Source organism: Protopterus annectens, chromosome 16.part0 (assembly GCF_019279795.1).
Source record: "Protopterus annectens isolate FY-2018-M chromosome 16.part0, PAN1.0, whole genome shotgun sequence".
NCBI lineage: Eukaryota > Metazoa > Chordata > Ceratodontiformes > Protopteridae > Protopterus > Protopterus annectens.
This window is the reverse complement of record NC_056750.1, coordinates 769,146,474-769,165,885: the sequence shown is the minus strand read 5'-3', so window position 1 is coordinate 769,165,885 and position 19,412 is coordinate 769,146,474. Positions and strand designations below refer to the sequence as shown.

The following is a 19,412-nucleotide window of genomic DNA, read 5'->3' as shown; positions in this document are numbered from 1 at the left end:
GGTTCTTCAGAATGCAAATTTGGTGGGTTGCAAGCTAATTTTCATTGCCCCCTACTGGCCTCGTCAAATCTGGTTTCCATTTCTATGGCCCCATCTTCTGGACGAGCCTTGGATTCTGGACCCAGCTCCGGATCTGCTAATGCATCAGTCAGGCACACTCCATCCTTCCTTACAGATCCTCAAGCTTTCAGCTTGGTTCCTCCACTTCCTGGCTTAGCCACGTTTCCTGACATCTCCTTGACAGTACAACATATTCTAATTTCCTCTCACAAATCCTCTACAAGAAAACTGTGTACTAGCAAATGGAAATGGTTCTCTTGTTGGGCTGACAAAAATAACATTGATCCTTTTACTGCACCCATTCTTAAGATCCTAGAATTCCTTGCTGAAACTTTTAACCAAGGAGCAGCAGCAGCAACTATCCGAGCTCAATTGGCTGCTATTTCCAACTTTCACCTGGGAGAAATGGGTTCTAATGTTATGTCCCACAGGCTATACAAAGCTTTTCTGAGGGGTACTATCCTGTTGAGACCCCTAATAAGAGAACCACTTCCTCCTTCCTTTAAATTTAGTCCTAGCTGCCTTGATTCTTCCTCCGTTCGAACCAGCTTGTTCTTGTGCTCTAAAATTTTTGATTTGGAAAATTATTTTCTTGATCGCCATTACCTCAGCTAGGATGGTATCAGAGTTACAAGCTCTTTCCATTCATCCTCCTTATTTAATTTTTCACAAAGATAGGGTTTCTCTCAGAACCAACCCTTCCTTTTTACCAAAAGTTTGCTCAGAGTTCAATTTGAATCGATCAATAGAGCTACCTGTGTTCTTTCCTAATCATTGCAACAAGGCAGAGTATAAACTCCACCAACTGGATGTTCATAGACCATTACATTTCTACTTGCACAGGACACAGAAATTCAGACACTCTGACCAATTGTTTGTATTCTTTGCAGAAAACAAAAAGGGAAATTCAGTCTCAAAAGTAACTTTATCAAAATGGATTTCTGATACTATTACTTACGTCTGTAACTCACAGAACAAACAACTGCTGGGAAAAAATTGAGGACACTCAACCAAGGCCTTGTCTACCTCCACTGCCTTTTAGGCCAGAATGCCTTTAGACACAATATGTGCGGCAGCTACGTGGGTTAACCCTCATACCTTCATCACTCATTACAAAGTAGATGTGGCCTCCCGGAACAGGGCATACTTTGGTTCTATGGTCCTAAAGAGTATATTCTGTTGAGCCTCCCAAGAAGAAGGTGCTGGGGATGCAGTCCCAAGCAATAAGAAGGAAGGAGAGATAGGGACAACATAACATAAAGAAGTTATGTACTCACCATAACATTCCATGTTTGTTGTCCTTGGTCTCGCCTTCCTTCTTGCATCCCACCCTCTGTCCCCCTTCTGGAGGATCCAGAGAAGTTATCCATCTTTGGCTATATAAGCCTTGATTCCCTTCCTGCCTTATGAGTTGGATAGAGTAGAATTTCTACTTATGGCTTGATTGTTTTTTCTTATATATGTATGTATATACACATATATATTTTTTATATATGCCTATAGTTTATATGTCTGTATATTGTGGTCTAGTGTTATGGTTATCACAAATGAGATCTGGGTAACTATCGCTAGGCATGATGGGATAGGGTCTAGCCTCGAGCCTGTGAAAGCTCTTGAGCTTTAGAATATGGCCGAGTCAGAACCAAGGATCAGCTTTGAACCCAACCAACAAGAAGGAAGGCGAGATCAAGGACAACAAACATTTAACGTTATGGTGAGTGCATAACTTCTTTTTTGCTTGGTCTAGGAAACATATAACCTGAACACCAGAAAATGGAGAGAAAATTATTGCATGGTTGCACATTTCTTTGCAAGTATCAGACTGTTGGCTTAGTGCTAGCTGCAACTTTTCCACCAGGTAAGGGACTTAGCCAAATTAGATAGGCCAAATTGTCCTTACTTGCCATCTTACTGTATGTTTCTAAATGTCTAAAGTCTTCCTGTCTCAACAAATCTCAAATATCATCAGTTTCTGAACTTAAAATCCATGAGATAATAGCACCACTCCATTTTTGTTCATTTGCAGTTTTTTTTATTTTCATTGACTAGATGACTGAACTGATACAGAATAAATTCTTTTAAGCCTTAGGGTTAGGGTGCCACATCAACAGTGATCATCATCTAAATCCAATATAATTATAAAAATTAACATAAACTGACACAACAATAAAAAGTTAATCCTGAGTAACTGCCCAGAGTATAATTTGCTTAATTTTTTTTCTAGGTGCATCTCTCTGCCAGTCATCAAACCTTTCCTTATTGAACTTGAGCCAATTTATTCCATAGTGGTAAGAAGTCCTCAGATCCAATAGGTTGAAAGCCATGTGGAGAGACAAAAATTGGAATTGTTTGTGCACTCACTGGAATCCCAGCTGAGGGTCTTGTTGCTTTATTTTCTTTTTTTTTTTTTATATAGTGGATATGGCCTAACCCCTCCTCTGTCGGAGACATTCACACCTGTCTCACTGCAGGCTTTCCCTGTTCCTGTGTCTGTGCATGCATACTCTTGCACATGCATTGACAAGTGCTACCATTACTAGCTTAGGCGATAATTCCCACATCCTCCATGCATTGTCTCCCGACTATCCTGATATGCCTCTACCCTCTAGCACAGACTGTGTTTGTAGAACAGCAGCTAAAACTAATAGGAATTGCTGGACCACCATTCTTCCCCCCATAGAATGGACATGCTCATCCTCCCAGCTTAGAGCTTCAAGCATCCATGCAGCTAGTCAAACTTGGATCATCTGGACTGCAGACAAGGCATTAACTATCTATACTGCCAGTAAAGGCTTATAATTTGCTTAATTCTGATCATCAGTATGTAGAGAAAACATGTCCACTTAGCCCTGTTTACCTAAAAAGTCTGAATCATTTATAAGTATTCAGAATTATTCTGGCTAGTCAGACCAGTAGATGAAGATATTACTGCTTCTATGACTAGTTATATACACCTTCTTTCTTACATCTTACTTCCTTATACAGTTTGAATTTGCACCTTCCAAGCCTTTCTCCTGATCACCAGTGGTATTTTACTTTATTCAAAGTGTTTGAGACATTACCTGGTATTGTTTCGTTAGGACCAGCACAAATCACTTTTTGGATAGGCCCGCCATTGACGTTAAGTTCCTCCTTACAAGTGCCGTCTGGAAGTGTTGGCTTCACATAGACAAACGGTTCTTGATAAATTGTGGCAATCTGTTAAGTAAGAGCATAAAGTTTATTTTACTTCTATAAACTGTTGTTGCTATTGACACAATATGTTGTTTACCATTATATTCAGTTTTCTGATTCATTGTTTTTCAGAACAGTGTGGCTTAAGCAGATACAAGAAAAAGATGTTAAATACTGAGAAATAATTATTTTTTTCTGTTCTTTTCTTCTTTCTTTAGAAATTACAGCAGAAATGTGAAACTGTGTAAATGCAGGTTACTGGATAGTCATCCAACATTAATGATTTCAAAAAATATTTCTGCTTTGCAAACTGATTTTATTTGAGTATTATGAAACCTTTCACTGACATAGAGTAACACTCCCTTGGGTCTTCCTGACTATGAAAAAATAATAATACTAATTTAATTGATGTCTTCACTTTCCAAATGTATCCCTATATAATGCTACTGGCTTTACTCCAAGAACAAAAATATTCAAGAAAATATTACTGTTGACAGTAATAGGTTCATAGGTAAGTACTAGGCTATCTGCCCAAGGGCATTTATAAGCCTAGCCAGAGTGTGTTGGCTTTTACCACCCCCTTAGATTAGTTCCCTGTGCCTCTGACCAGCAGAGCCATTAGTTCCCTGCGCCTCTGTCCAGCAGAGCCACTGCAGTGATCCCCGGGTAAATTTTCTGTTTCCCATCCACCCATCAAGGTTTCTCTTGAAGAGTGCCAGTGAGGGTCTCTGTTTGATGTATATTGGAATCTTGTTCCAAAGCATGGGGAGTCTCCGGGTCAGGAATCTGTCCCTCCAGCATGTCCTATTTATCGTTGTGGTAAGGTTTATATCCCTAGAGTGTGTTGCTCTCAGGGATTTGTTTTTTTTTAGGTGGAGCATATCCATCAATTCTGGGTTAGACATGGCCTTGTATGTCAAGCAGAGATCACCTCTGAGTAAGCGGTATGCAACCGAGTACAGCTGCAGTTTCTTTAGTCGGGCTGCATAAATCATCTGTTTGAGGCCAGTAATCCTCTTGGTGAGGTACTTTTGTGGTCTTTCCATCTGTTGCAGGTGTCTTGTAAGGTACATCCCAAATGGGGCGTTGTATTGTATAATGGGTTTAATAAGTGATGAGTAAAGAGGCACACTAACCTCCTTTGTTCTGGATGAGAATGCTTTTGAGATTAGGTGGGCCACATAGAAGGATTTTCTAACCACCTTGGCAATATAATTATCAAAGGAGAGATTGCTATCTACTTGGGTCCCCAGATTCCTTATTACTTTTTCTGTATTTAGAGGACTACCACCTATGTGGTAGTTCGCGGGTACTTTGTTTTTTCCAAAGGGGATGACTATGCACTTTTTGGCATTCAGCTTGAGGCCATGATTTTGACACCAGGTATCCGTCTCAGTGAGACCCTTCTGGAGGTTGCCTGTATCAGCCGGAGAATCAGTTATGGCCCCTAGTTTGCAGTCATCTGCGAACTTGGTCAGCCAAAGTCCTCCTGTGCTTGCCTGTACCTCTGAGAAGTATATACCGAACAGGAGGGGTCCTGGGACTGAGCCCTGGGGGATTCCACTTGTAACCGGTTTAGAGTCAGACCTAGAGTCTGCAACTCTCACCGTGTGGGTTCTGTCCATGAGACAATTTGCAACCCATATCATGATGTAGGGGTTGATGTTCAGGTTGGTGAGTTTGTCTATAATACCAGAATGGGGAATGGTGTCAAAAACATTTGCGTGGTCTAGGTAGGCTGTGTGGGCCTCCTTATCCTCATCTAATGCCTTGGTAACTGTCTCAAAGAAGTCCACCAGGTTTAGAAGGCATGATCTGCCCTTAACAAGACCAAACTGGGTGGGGTCCAGAGTTTGGAGGTTCCCAATGTCTCTGTTAATGAGTTCCATGATGATGTGCTCCATAGCCTTGCAGAACTGGCTAGTCAGGCTTATAGGGCGATAGTTCCTGGGGTCCGTTGTGGCGCCGCCTTTGTGGAGTGGGATAACTGTTGCTGCGCGCAACTCTGTGGGTACATAGCCTGTAGGGAGGCTGAGTTTGAACAGTGTGTTTAGGTGAGGGGTTAGTTCATTTTGGAGCTCTTGTAAGACACAGCCTAGGACACCGTCCGGTCCCATTGAGGCTGTGTTTTTGGCTTTGGATAGGGTTGTTTTAATCTGTGTGTCAGTGATTGCCGGGGCCTTACATTCTTCTGGTATGATTATGGGCCCTTTAGGGGGTGAAAGGGGTGTGAAGTTTGCACTGAACCTGTCTGCCAAAATGTTGGCAATATCAGTCGGTTCAGTGTATTTTGTGCCATTCTGCACCAACTCAGAGCAGATCTAATCACAACAACTGTTTGTGCTTACAAACCCTATAAACTTTTGATTAAGTTCAGAAATGTTTAGTGAAAGCATAATCTGCAGCACTTCATATTTTCACTGCAAAAGAAAAATATAAACATTGGAGGGCAAGGCCTGTAGGATGATTAGGCTTGATATATACTTACCCATTGGTACTGTACAGTCTCAGATCAGAAGACCACATTGTCATCTATCATCTCAAATGCTATTACCAATGATTATCACAGTCACATTTTGTTCAGCGGTTGTCCAGGTGATACAGTTGGCTTAAAAAATACAACTGAGAAAGAGTGTGAGAAATAGATGTGGGAATACAGCTGTCTTTGTTAGTCTCTTAGACCCACATCAGTGAAGTATAAACTGACACCTTCCCTACCAAAATGTATAGTGTACCTCCCTTGCAGATAAGTGCTGCATCTTGCAGTTCAGAGACAAAATGCATACACACACTGCCATGTATATCTCAATGTTACCATTCAGACAAACATGTCACTCATCCATTAGAAAGCTATGACTGTTTTGCTTTTGGAAATTAATGTACATCTAATCACTTAAGCTCGCATGTCATCTTCGAAACTGAAATATAAAAGCTTACACACTTAACTGTAGTTACTGTACCACAACAAGCACTGCAGCTAATCACTATTTATTCCATTGGTAAACTAGGTGGTCACATGAAGCTAGTAGCCTTATTTCTAGTGAGTGCCAGGATTTAATACTGCAATACGTTAATGTAGTCAAAGTAAAGAGCAGATTAATGGAAGTGATACAGAGCTAAATAGCAATTATGAATCCAGTATCCTAGAACAAAAGTAACATACAGGCATCAATGCCAACAGATTTAAAAGCCAAACAAGGAAGATTGCACTTAGACTGAAGTGGAAGTATCCAGCCTATAATTTGGGTTCTCATAGTATCTGATGTATTTATAGTTGGTAATAGGCTGTATTAGTAGCAGCTGGGTGATAACAACAGTGGATAACAGGCTTAAATCAGAAGTCACTCTAATCCAGGTACAGCAGGATTTATATGATAGGCAAAGCAGTATGTGTTGAGAAGTATGAGTATGTAGAATATTAGGAAAGTGCATATTATTGGATAACAAAAAATGCAGCATCATATGGTAGTTTTAGATCATATTATGGAAAAAAGAATATACACATATTAAAGGTTATTTTAATTGAATTTAATTTTTTTATTTAATAGTTGTTGACCAGGAAAGTCCAACTAGGACAGAGCCTATTTTCAGTGGAGGCTCGGGGAGAAATGCTCCAGATGCATGTCTTTAGAATGTGGGAGGACCCGGAGGAAACCCAGCGCGAATGCAGGGAGGGCATGCAGACTCCGCACAGAAGGCAAACCAGCCAAGAAACAAACTGGAGAATCTCTTGCTGTGAGGAGACAACCTTAACTGCTGCACCACCCAATTAACCGATCATCGTGATAGCCAGTAAGCCATATTGACTAAATGCCAGGAAGGAGATAATGAACAGTTTTAGTTCCCCAGAACATGTACTATCAAAACATGAAAGGGTAAATCTCAGCTTTACACTACAACCATCTATGTGAGTCAGTCAGGGGCTGTCATCACACTCGGTCATTCACAACCATTCAGCTAACATTACAGCCCCATAGATCAGGCTCTGACCCCATCTATGCAGTGCATACTCTGGAGCTACCTATTTTCTTGCACTTGCTACAGTGACTGCACTTATCACAACCGTCTATGTCATTCTTCTCAAACTCTCATTGCAAAAGACCTTCTTAGATAGTCACTATGGCCATCTTGTTCAAGCACCGATTACAACCCTCCTACTCAAAAACCTACTTGAGCCACTCAGCTCAGGCCCTTTCTACAACCACCTAGCTTGTGCTCTCAGAGAGGCCACACAACTCAGCTACTTAGAGCAACTGCCAACCTCAGAGCTTCAGCTTAAGACAGTCATTACAGCTGCACAGATTGAGAGCTATAATCAAACAACTCTCTCAGATAAAAATGTAGCTTTCCTTCCTTCCCATAAGCTCTGTGTAGATTCTACATTTTCAGATTACTAGCAGGTTCTTAATGCTGCTGTTACAGTAGGCCTAAGCAGCCTCCTGTCTTCCACCCCAGAATGGAAAAGCTGACATTGACCACTCACTCCCATCCTCCATCGATCTGGTCCCCCAGCGCCCATATAGCTAGTTGAACACTGGTTGTCTAGGGCACAGTAAAGGCTTTATCTGTCAGTAGCATGGGGCTGGATTCATATTCAGGAAAAGTTTTGAATGTTGGAGAAGTCTGAAATTTAGACTTAGACTTGCAGGACTACAGCAATCAAGCATTTGGAAGACTGTTAGCTTATAAGCTTGATATACAGAGAGAACTATTTTCACCACTGGTACCCCTTAAGGACATCTTGGCTTTACTGGAATGAATCCCATGAGCTACCCATTACAAGAGGTTTAAGGGATCACACACTGAAAATTCTAGGGTGGATGGGTTTGTCATGCAGTTTGTCCAAATGGTTTATAGATATAGCTATAGAAATATATAGTTGTATCTCATAGCAGTGCTCTTTATAACATACCTCAAAGCTGGTCAAACAATGAGGGGCTTGAGCTTCTCCACATCCAAATTACCACAGGTAGAGTGCCATTGCAAGCTGTAGGTTCTCCTCTATGACCCAAGAAACCTATAACACACACTTAAACTTACTGGTGACACTAATCATTCAACCCAATACCATATTCATGGGTGACTTTTACTATCCCACTATAAACTGGGAAGCATACTTGACCGCAACCTTGCAGACCCAGAGATTCCTGGACTTTGTCAACACAAATGCCCTGAACCAGATAGTTCATACGTCCACCAGGAGAGCAAACATATTGGATTTTGGTCCTCGCTGACATGGGAGAATACTTCACCCCGCTTGTGTAATATTCTCTCTAGTAAGGTCAGACGATAGAGCTGTTTCTATTGAAATTAAAATAAAAATCAGGGCCCTTGCTAACCCTGGAACATTTAGAAGGTATTCTAAGGCAAATTTCCAATCATTAAGTGATAACCTGGCAAAATTTCAAGCCCCCCCCCCCCCCAAAAAAAAAAATGAGAACACTACTGCATATGTGGAATTGTTCACAAAGACTGCAGTCATGTCATTATATGCATGGAGATAGCTGTGCCTACCAGGAATAAGCACAGAACAAACTCAAAAAGCAAGTCAATGTGATGGAATCCATCAATAGGCTGTATAACAGAAGAAAGACAGTCATGACAAAAATTAGGAAGTACAATGCCAAGCATGATAAAAAAATCTCTTATCAATCTAAACAAGTAACTCTAAGGGCAAATAATGTCTGCCAAAGTCTTACTTGAGTTAAAAACTAGTCTCCCAGGCCAAGGACATCCATAAGACTTTCTTTAACTTTGTTTACAGCCTCAAAGGCAGTACACAACAATGTGCATAACTAATTGTAAATGGATCCACCTACACTGAGATAGAAGATATACCAAATCTGTAGTACTACAGAACTAGTGTTGACAGAAGAGATGACCTACTCTTTGTCTCTCTGCTCTCCAATAGAATGGATTATAAGGCATTTAAAATCATGGTATTCGGATGTGTTTCATACTGCATTTTGTATTGTATTGTTTCCATTAACAATACAATTCCAGGTAAACATAGGGCCCATTCAACTAATCTATGGCTGCATTGTTAGTCTTTTTGGAAATTCTTCGGTGTATGACATTTGTGCTGCCTGAGACATGGGCTTCACTACATACTTCTGCTAAGACACAGGGATGTGATCTCTAGATCTAGATTTTCCTTTGGGGCCACAATTCTCTGTTTATTTTGTCATGATGCCACTGTTGAAGAATTTGCTATTTGGTTGAAGTGATTGACTGGATCATGTTAGATACAGATGTTATGTACTGAATATAATAACATATCCCATGATCTAAGTCTGTATACTTCAACAAACCTTTCCTCCACCCCACCCCTCCTTGAAAATTATCATCTTTTTATTCAGAGCAGGCCTTGTTGACCTCACAAAAGGCAGAGTTTAAGTATCCTGCAACTTGCCCGTGAGTGAAGGAAGAGGGAATCAAGATGGTGACTAGAGGAAGATACAGCAGCAGCACTGCTGTAGCTCTTCTAATGGAATTTGGTAGAGAATCAAGAACTAAGTATAGGAAGAAGTCAAAAGTTATGTACTTGCCATAAGGATAGAGTTTCATGACCCACATCCATACAATTCAAATCAAAGACTGGTCACTGCAGGCTGCGCTGACAATCCCATCACCTCTCTCAAAGCCTAAGCTCCTCCCCTAACTCCCACAATGTTCCTTGTTTCCCTTTTCTCTTGCTTCCAGCTCAAGTTTGCTGAACTAACAGTTGCAACTCTGAAGCAAAAGATTCCAAGCCAAATATTGCTGAGAGAAATCCTCGAATGAAAACCACACTAAGGCCTTGACTGAGGTCAACAAGGTCTGCTCAGAATAATAAGATGATACTTATTTAGTTTGAAGGTGTGCATCATTTTTTATTTTGCAGCAAAGAAGATGTTTGCACCAAAGCCATTTTGTAGCTGGTGCTTTTTTATTCCCTTGGGACATCTGTTTAAATTGTATATAATGTATCTGAGCAGGAAAAGTATTCTGGAACTTGTAGATATTTTCGTATGAATATTTTTTAATTATCTAGATTGTAGAATAAAAGAGATTGTATTGAAGTGCTGGTGTCTCTCGGTTTGTTTCCAACTCTTTTTGTCCTCACAACGTAACTATGGGGTTACATGCAACTTTGGGGTTATCACCAAACTTGTTCCACACTGGGTCTTCACTTCACTGACAGCCTCTGCTACTGCTTGCCACCAATACCTGTGAAATTGGGTAATATTTTTTTTATCTTGATTGCTAATCCTTCTATTAATATTCAGGATACATTTGCTATAGGATGGCTAAACAACTTTTGCTTTTGGGGTGAAGAGAACTGTCACACTGACTGGCAATACACACAAATAAGGAATGTTGTGGAAAGTATATCAAAAAGCAGACGAGGCTCGCCACAGACAAGTTTTGAAGTCTGATGAAGCATTGGAAAGATGTGAAAGCGCTTACTTTGTACTGCAGTGATTAAACGTTTTTATATATCTGCTGTGGCGAGCCTCATCTGCTTTTTTGATATATTTTACTTTGTTGTGAAGAGGCTCCTTGTCCAGGACTGTTTTGTTGTGTCTTTACAATGTTGTGGAAAGTGTTTAGAGTTTAAAGATCTATTCTTAATGTGTTTGCCTCATGAGACAGTATATTCTTTCCTGCCGAAAGCAATTTCAGCTGACTCTCTAAACCAAGTCGGGTCTATATTATAAGCCTGAAAAGACTTTAGCGCGAACGCTCACATGAGTGAACATGCCGGTAATCGAACTTGCTGTTGTGGGGGGGCTATACCCCCCACACCCCCACTAACTATATATTCCAACTCCAAGGTCACACTACAGTGAGGAAAGGGCAAATATCCCACTCCTGACTGTAACACGACCCTACAATCACAGTTTCGATTCCCGGCATTTTCGCTCATGTGAGCGTTCACACTAAAGTCTTTTCGTGCATCTGATATAGACCCACCAAGTCTATAGCTGTCGTTTTTTTTTTTTTTCATAAAAGAATGATTGGGATAAATTATTACATTCCAATAGATGTTCATAGATTACTTAGATACTTTGTGGAAAGATGAAGGACATCAGAAAATTAGACCTGATTTTTTTTAATTATGTTCAAATAGGGCTTAACTGTGACCAGGTTATATCAGAGATGTTTCCCAAGCTTTTATCTTTCATTGTGAAAAATGCAACAAAATACAAGTAATTGCCATTTGTTTTTTGTTTTAACAGTGTGTGTTCAGGATGTAAATAAATGGATTGTGTGTGGATCTAGGGATGTCATTATTTCCCTTTACTCAGCCCTCATTAGGCCAGTCATTGAGTATAATGCTCCCTTTGGCATATGTCTGTCCAGACAGTGCAACAGCTGAAACACTCACAGAGATGCCTTACCAAAAGCATACAAGGCCTACACAATATGTCCTACATGGACTAACTCAAAGCCATGTCATTATACTTGGTATCTTGCAGACTGCTAAGAGGTGACCTGTGTCTAGCATATAAGGCATTCTCTAACCCAGTACTGATGGATTTACTTCACATCGGCAAGTCAGATGGCATCAAAAATACTCAGTCTAAGTGATCTAAATCTCTTCTGCGGCAGAAACAGAATGGCTTGAAGAGACAGGTATACCTTGCAGAGAATATTTTTGCTCTGGAACAGACTCCCCATCCACATAAAACAAAGCCAAATCCTGTCCATATTCAAGCGCAGCTTGGAACTATGGATGGAAAACGGAAAATGTACCCTATGACTGTCCCCTTTACTACTGATGGAGAAAGGCATTTCCTAAATGCTGGATTCCTATTGAATTGTCAACAGCTTAGGTTGTCGAATGCTTAATCATCGACACCTAAGCGTCGAAAGCTTACAATAGCGAATGGCCACATCATCGAATTCTTTCCTCGGGAAAGAATTTGCAGGGCCGTTATGTGGGATTTGCCCTTTTCCCAATGTAGAGCAGAGTTGGTATATTTAGTTTTGGGGGGGGGGGTGCAGGGGGCAAAGCCACCCTATGTTTGGGTGTGTTTGTTTATTTTGTTTACGGATGGTCACCCGAATTCTTTCCCGAGGAAAGAATTTGATGATGTGGCTGTTCGCTATTGTTAGCTTTCAACGCTTAGGTGTCGAAGTTTTAGGATTCGACAACCTAAGCTGTTGATGTTATGATATAGACGCTAAATGCTTTATCCCATGCATTGGCCCCCTCAAATTATCTACTTTATGATCCTAGTTATTCTCACTAGATATTCTCACTAGTTGTAATATATGATTATTGACCATGAGATGGGTAAGTCCAGTCTAACACTAAATGGGACAGGTTAATTCAAGCACCAAAAGGGAAACTTGCTATGCTTAAAATGGCCCAAAAGGGCTGCTAGCCTAGTACTTACCTATGAGCCTATAAGTTTATTGGCTGACAAATTCAGCATTATTTTTGCCCCTTACCCCTCCCTAGCCACCTCTCAGGAAATACCATCGAACATAAACCCCCTATGGAGGAGGTCCTCAACATACTTTTCAAGGCCAAGAATACCACAATTGATATACACCAATAATATCTCAGGATGCTTCCTAAATAGCATGAAACATGATCTGTCAGAATCACTAGTGTCAGTATTTTACCATAGCCTCCAGACAGGCTTTGTGACATGTGAATGCAGAACTGCAATCGTCATGTCTCTACACAATAGCAGGCCATCTACTTACCCCCATAACTACTGACCCATATGTCTGACTAGTCTCATATGCAAAGCCATGGAATGTACTATCATGGAAATGATTAGCAATGACTTAAGAAAGCTTCATACACTGGATACAACCTAGTTTGGTTTTGTTATGGGCAGATCATGCCTACTTAACCTGGTGGACCTGAGCGAGGGCAAAATGATGCATACTGTCTACCTTGACCTTGCCAAGGCATTTGATACAAAATCCCACTTGAGCATTGTGGACAGACTCGTGAAATTAGTTATAAATCCCTGTCTCACCCACTGGATAGCCAGCTCTCAGATAGGACCCAAGAATTTAGGATAGGGGAGTCCATCTCCACAAAGAGGCTCGTCGCAAGTTCCTCAGCAGTCAGTGCTGGGTATGCTTCTTTTTGGCATCTAGTTCTCTGATGCCAAATCCAACATGAAGTGCCTCTAGCTGTCTAAGTTTTCAGACAATTGCAAAGTAGGTAAAGTTATAGAATCCCCTCAAGACACTAATATCGTCCAAGAAAAGCTGACTCAGGCAAATAACTGGTGCTAGGGCCACAATCTAAAACTCAGTGTCAAGAAATGCATAATAGTATCCTTTGGGAAGTCTGCTACCCCTGGAAACTACCTCATTGATAAAACACCCCTAATAGTAGATGTCACTCGTCTTGGTTTACAATCGAAGATGAACAGGCGGGGTAGATTGTTTATATGTTTTATTACATAGAAACACATCAGGATGGATAGCAGCAGTACAAGATATAAACAAATTGATTAACTGATAGACTACACAGACATGCATGCTTATATCTCAACAGCTTACATAAAATGGCAGTCAGGCTTGCACTTGCTCAGTACTTATACACATGTGCAAGCCCGTGGAAAGCTTCTTAAAGGTATACATACATATTGATCTACATCTTCCCTCTTTAATGAATTGCCCAGAATAAAATGACATTTGGAAAAGACTTGCAATTGTATAGACACTAAGAAACAAACACAACACTTATGTCCTTATGTCCAAGTTGCCGTGTATCTGGAACATGGTCTGGAAATGCGACCTAATCTATTGATATAGCAATCAGAACTGGGTTTAGCAACAGGGACAGTCATTGATGAGCAAACAGATTCTGGAGTTTTAGGATTCTTCTCAGGAATAGGGATGTTTACTGGAACATCCTCTGGAACTGGAACGCTGGATAACTCACTCTGAGATTTAGTCTTTCTCGCAGGTATGATACTGCAATACAGGCTCGGACACCAGGATCAAATGTTTCCGATTCTGCCTAAACTCGACTCCTTGTGATTCCACAATGTACAATCTCGGCTCTGGACATACATTTTTCACGACTCCAATCTGATCAAAATCTTTGGACGTCTGCATCCTCACTATCTCCCCTTCTCGTAATGGATTGAGCAGTTTGTTGATCTTATCATATTAGAACTTCTGGGATAAGCGCTTCTTCAACAGATGGGCTTTTACTGATCTGTTGTTCTTGACACATGAAACCAATAGATGACTGCTAATTGGTAGTGTGGTATGGGTTTGTATTGACAGAAGTCTCTGTGCACGTGAACTAAGATGTTTATCACGAAAATCATTTCTGAGATTGAGGAGATTCAGGAAAACATCGCTATTGTCTTGTTTTGACTTCTCTAGTAATTGTTTTGCACTTTGATCTGCATGTTCTGCCAAACCATTTGACTGCAAATACTCAGGGCTACTCATAACATGAATAAAGTTCCACTCTTCAGCAAATCTCTTGAACTGCTGGCTTTTAAACTGTGTACCATTGTCAAAAATAATTTTGTGCAGACTACCATGGACTGCAAAATGATGTTTTATCTTAGAAATGAAAGTACTGGACACTAGATTAGGAAGTAGGTCAATTTTGAACCAATTTGAATACAAGTCTACTAACACCAAGTAACATTGACCATTTCACTCAAAAATGTCTGTAGCTACTGTCGACCAAGGTAGTTCATGAATCTGGTTTAGCTGAAGTGGTTCTTTCTATTGATACAGCTTAGTACTATTACATACAGAACAATATGAAAGTACTCTCTCAATATCCTTTGACATAGAAGGCCAAAATACTAGTCCTCTCCACTTTCTTTTGATAGACTGGATGGTCATGATGCAAAATGATAATGTACTGTTGTCGCAAGGATTTTAGAACAATCACTTTAGACCTTTCATGATGATACCATTGTCAAACAAAATCTCATCTCTGTAAGGAAAATATGGTTGCAGTTCTACTGATAAACAAGATTGCTTTGAAGGTCATCCTCGACTGATAATGTGGTTGAGCTTCTGAAAGATTGGATCTGAGGCTGTATGACCTCTAAGCTCATTAAGACGTGTGGAAGAAAAATTTCTTACTTCCATGACTTCAAAATTAAGTTGCTCATTTTCATGCTGTTCAGTGGGATTTCTGGGCAATCTGGATAAAGTATCAGCAAGATAAAGTTTACCTTTTGTGTAGACAAGATTGAAATTATACTTCTGCAATTTCAACATCATGCATTGCAATCTGGCAGCTCCTAATTTCAATATCATGCGTTGCAATCTGGCAGGAGCTGCATGCATAGGCTTTCTCAAAATAGTGACTAGAGGTTGGTGATCTGTTTCAGTCTGGATAGGTCTACCATAAATATAATCATGGAACTTCAGACATGCAAACACAGTTGTCAAGAGTTCTTTCTCAATCTGCGCATGATGCATTTTGGTTTGGGTTAGAGTTCTTGGGTCATAGACTACTGGTCTACCCCCTTGAAGAATGACTGCACCAAGACCAAATTTTGAAGAATCACAAGAAAGAGTTACTGGTTTGTGAACATCATAGTATCTGAGAGTTGGTGGACTGGCCATTCTCTGTTTCAGGACATCACGTGCTCTTTGGTGTTGCTCTGACCATGACCAAGAAACATCTTTGCGTGTCAGCTCTCTGAACGATGCTGAAAGTTGACTCAAGTCTGGAATGAACTTGCCTAGGTAGTTAACCATGCTAAGAAAACGTTGTAGGGCTTGAACATTGTCTGGAGCTGGCATCTCAAGAATAACTGTCTGCATTGAAGGGTCTGGTCATAAGCCTGAACTGGTAAACAAATAACTAACATAAGTAACTTCTTGTGGCCTGAATTTGCACTTCTGGAGATTCAGCTTAACATTCACTTCATGTGATCTTTCCAGAACTTTCTTGAGGTTTCTGTCATGCTCTGCTTCATCATTACCTCCTACTAGAATATCATCTACTGTAATAGCACACAGATAGACAGAAAAATTTGTTCCATGGCACGTTGGAAGACTTCACTGGCAGAATTTATCCCAAATGGCATTCTGAGAAATCTGTACCTGCCTAAAGGAGTACTGAAAGTGGTTAGTAATGAAGATTTTTGGTCTAGCAAAATTTGCCAAAATGAACTTTTTACATCCAAGACAGAAAAAACAGTGGCATTTGGCATAGCAGCAGCAACTTCTTCAACTGTACAAATTAGATGGGGGTCTTTTCAGTGATTTGTTCAAATTTTGTGGATCAATACATATTCTGATATCATCTGAGCTTTTCTTATGATTCACCACCATGGAAGATACCTATTCAGTTGGTTCATCAACTGAACAAATCACACCTTGCTGCACCATTTTGTCTGGCTCAGCTTTGACTCTGTTCTGCATAGCTACTGGAACTTTCTGGACTCGTCTGACAACTGGGCTGACTTCAGGGTCTAACTTTATGGAGTACTCAACTGGGAGTTTGCCTAGTTTGTGTTTGAAAAGATCAGCATAGGTAGAAAAAATAGACTGGGCAAAAGTAGAACAGTGGTCTTTTAAGCTTACATGGTGGACTTCCTTATTAAATGAAAGTAGTCCCATTTTCAAACTGTCTCTGAGGCCTAATAATGATTGTACATGCCTTTTGACTATGTAAAATTACAAGTCATAGCTGTTCCCAGCAGCGTAACATGAAAGCACTACTGAACCTTCAGTCTGAATTTCTTCACAAAAAACATGACTTCATCAGAACAACCAGTCCAACAACTACTATACATTTAAATACTTTTCACACAGTTGCTAAAAATCAACCAGTTAATTAATTAATTAAGCAAGAAACTGTTTTTAAAGTGCCATGTTCATAAAAATTCTAAGGAAATGTAATTTCTCAATAATATCACAATATACATAAAAATTCTTAATGTTAATCAATGTATTGTATGGAAATATTTCTTAAAAAACAACATATATAATATTAAAATAGTAAATTCGTTGGAACGCCAACTTTAAACCTATATAATTTGATTTGCCCTTTCTTTCAACACTGAGAATATGGATATATGGTCATTTAAACCTGGGGGGGAGTTTGCAGCCAACCTAAGTTGCAACATTAATTCCTTTTTACATAAATAACAATACATTGATCTGACATAGGTGAACTTCTCACAGTAGGATTGGTTAACATTAAGAATTTTTATGTATGTTGTTGTAATATTATTGAGAAATTAATTACATTTCCTTATAAACGTCCCATTCTTTAGTGCAGAATGCTGACATTTTTAAAAGGTATGACAACCTGTTGAAAAAGAACTTCAATTTTCAACACTCTAAAAATATGACTACTGAGAAAGTTACCAACCATAAACTTAATATTCCTGTATACAATTCTTTGAAGGATTTGATTTTTGCCTTTGAAAAAAAAACTTTATAAATTCAAAATGTTACAAATTGAAGCTATGTACTTTACTGAGTGTATTCGTTTGAAAATTGTACTGCAGGGTTTACGTGTTTTTAAATTTCCTTTTGGCTTATATTATGATACTAAAATTATCAATGATTGTGTGAACTTGTTTGACAAGTGGGGTTTAGAATTATTTGGTAAGGTGGTTTTTCACCAGGAGCAAATGAAAGTAAAGTTGGAAAAAGAATTAGATGAGATGAATAATAGTATACTGGAGGATTTGTTGTTCCAACAATATGAGGGACTGTATGTTGAAGTAATCAACACAGTAGAGAATAAGTGTAATATACAATTTCATAAGAAAAAAAGAAAACTAAATCGAGACATACGAAAGAATGAATTTCATGAAGTATATCCCACTAATAAAATGTATACAAAAAAAAAGAATAGATGATAGGGAGAATGAAATGACCCATGTTGATTTGATACAGGGTGACACATATGAAGGTGATGATAGAGGTGGGGATTATATTGGCACAAATGCCAACATTGGTTCCAATATGGGGGATTTTCAAGTACCGGGATGCTGGAAAAGAATAGCCAACAGGAATATGGAAAGGAAAGAGTTTTACAATCAGTGGAATCCATGGAAAGGATTTGGCAACTGGGGGAGGGGCAGGAACTTGTATTGCTTGGAGATGGAAGTCATATTGATCATATTGTCCACTCTGTGGGTTCTACCTTTACAATTATACTTCCAAAGAGATTAAGAAGGAATTTTTCACTCTATTTTCGAAGGGGTTTAAATTTGTTCCGGATTTAGCTGATGTTATGGTAGATATACATCTTTATACTAGAAAATTGAATTTTCAGGTAATTTTTCCTAAGGCTTCTCATGGTTCTACAGTTTTTCACAAAAAAGATGGTATTAGGAAAAACAGCATGTATAATCCACCCTTACACCCTTGGTAAACACCTTTGAAAAGGTAGTTAAGGAGGAAATATATGAGTTATGGGTGGAGGAAAGGAAGTTTTACTCTAATTTGAATCCACGAGAAAGAACTTTAATGAAAGAATTGAAAGGTGATAGGACACTTAGGATTATGGCCCCAGATAAAGGGGCGGAATTGTGGTGTTCAACACTGATGATTATATTAACATCATGCAGGAGATGTTATTTGATGAAAAGAACTATCTTCAGGTTTCCAGAAACCAGATAAATATTGCTTCCCAGCGTATAGATAGTTATCTTGAGGAATATTTATTAGAGCAAAGAATTACATTTGAAACATACAATTTTCTTGTTAATACCTACCCTAAGGTTCCTGTCTTTTTTAGTATATGCAAAATCCATAAAAGTATTTGTTCCCCACCTTTTAGACCTATTGTGGCAACATGTGGATGCAAAACACATAATTTGGCAGTGTTTGTGGACAAAACCTGCCAACATGTTTCGGAGGGTATACCACATATCATCAAAGACTTTTGGGATTTTTTTAGGACAGTTAAAGCCAGAACTTTGGTCCGAGGAGGTTGTTTTTCTAACCATTGATGTCCAGGATCTATATACATGTATTCCCAGAGTTGAGGGGATGGAATTTTTTGAAGGCATCTTACAGGCATGCTCCACTTTAGATCCTGGGCAACTCCAACTTATCTGTGAAATTATGACGCATGTTTTAGATAACAGCTATATATTTTTTGAGGGTGAGTACTATCAACAAACAAGAGGGGTTGCCATGGAAGCTGCCTGTGTGCCCCTATATTCTAATTTAGTCTTGCTGGGTTGGGAAGTACAGTATGTGTTTAA

The 19,412-nt window shown here is 39.5% G+C and overlaps 1 protein-coding gene across 6 annotated transcripts in view; it reads right to left on the bottom strand.

The window, feature by feature from the left end:
• Window positions 1–19,412, bottom strand: part of GRIN1 (glutamate ionotropic receptor NMDA type subunit 1) — a 2,709,836-nt gene that overhangs the window by 1,918,001 nt on the left and 772,423 nt on the right. For all 6 annotated transcript variants that reach the window (XM_044058780.1, XM_044058779.1, XM_044058782.1 and 3 more), the window contains one exon: window positions 3,123–3,258. In XM_044058780.1, the coding sequence (XP_043914715.1) occupies window positions 3,123–3,258 (136 nt within the window). The remainder of the gene's footprint in view (window positions 1–3,122; window positions 3,259–19,412) is intronic.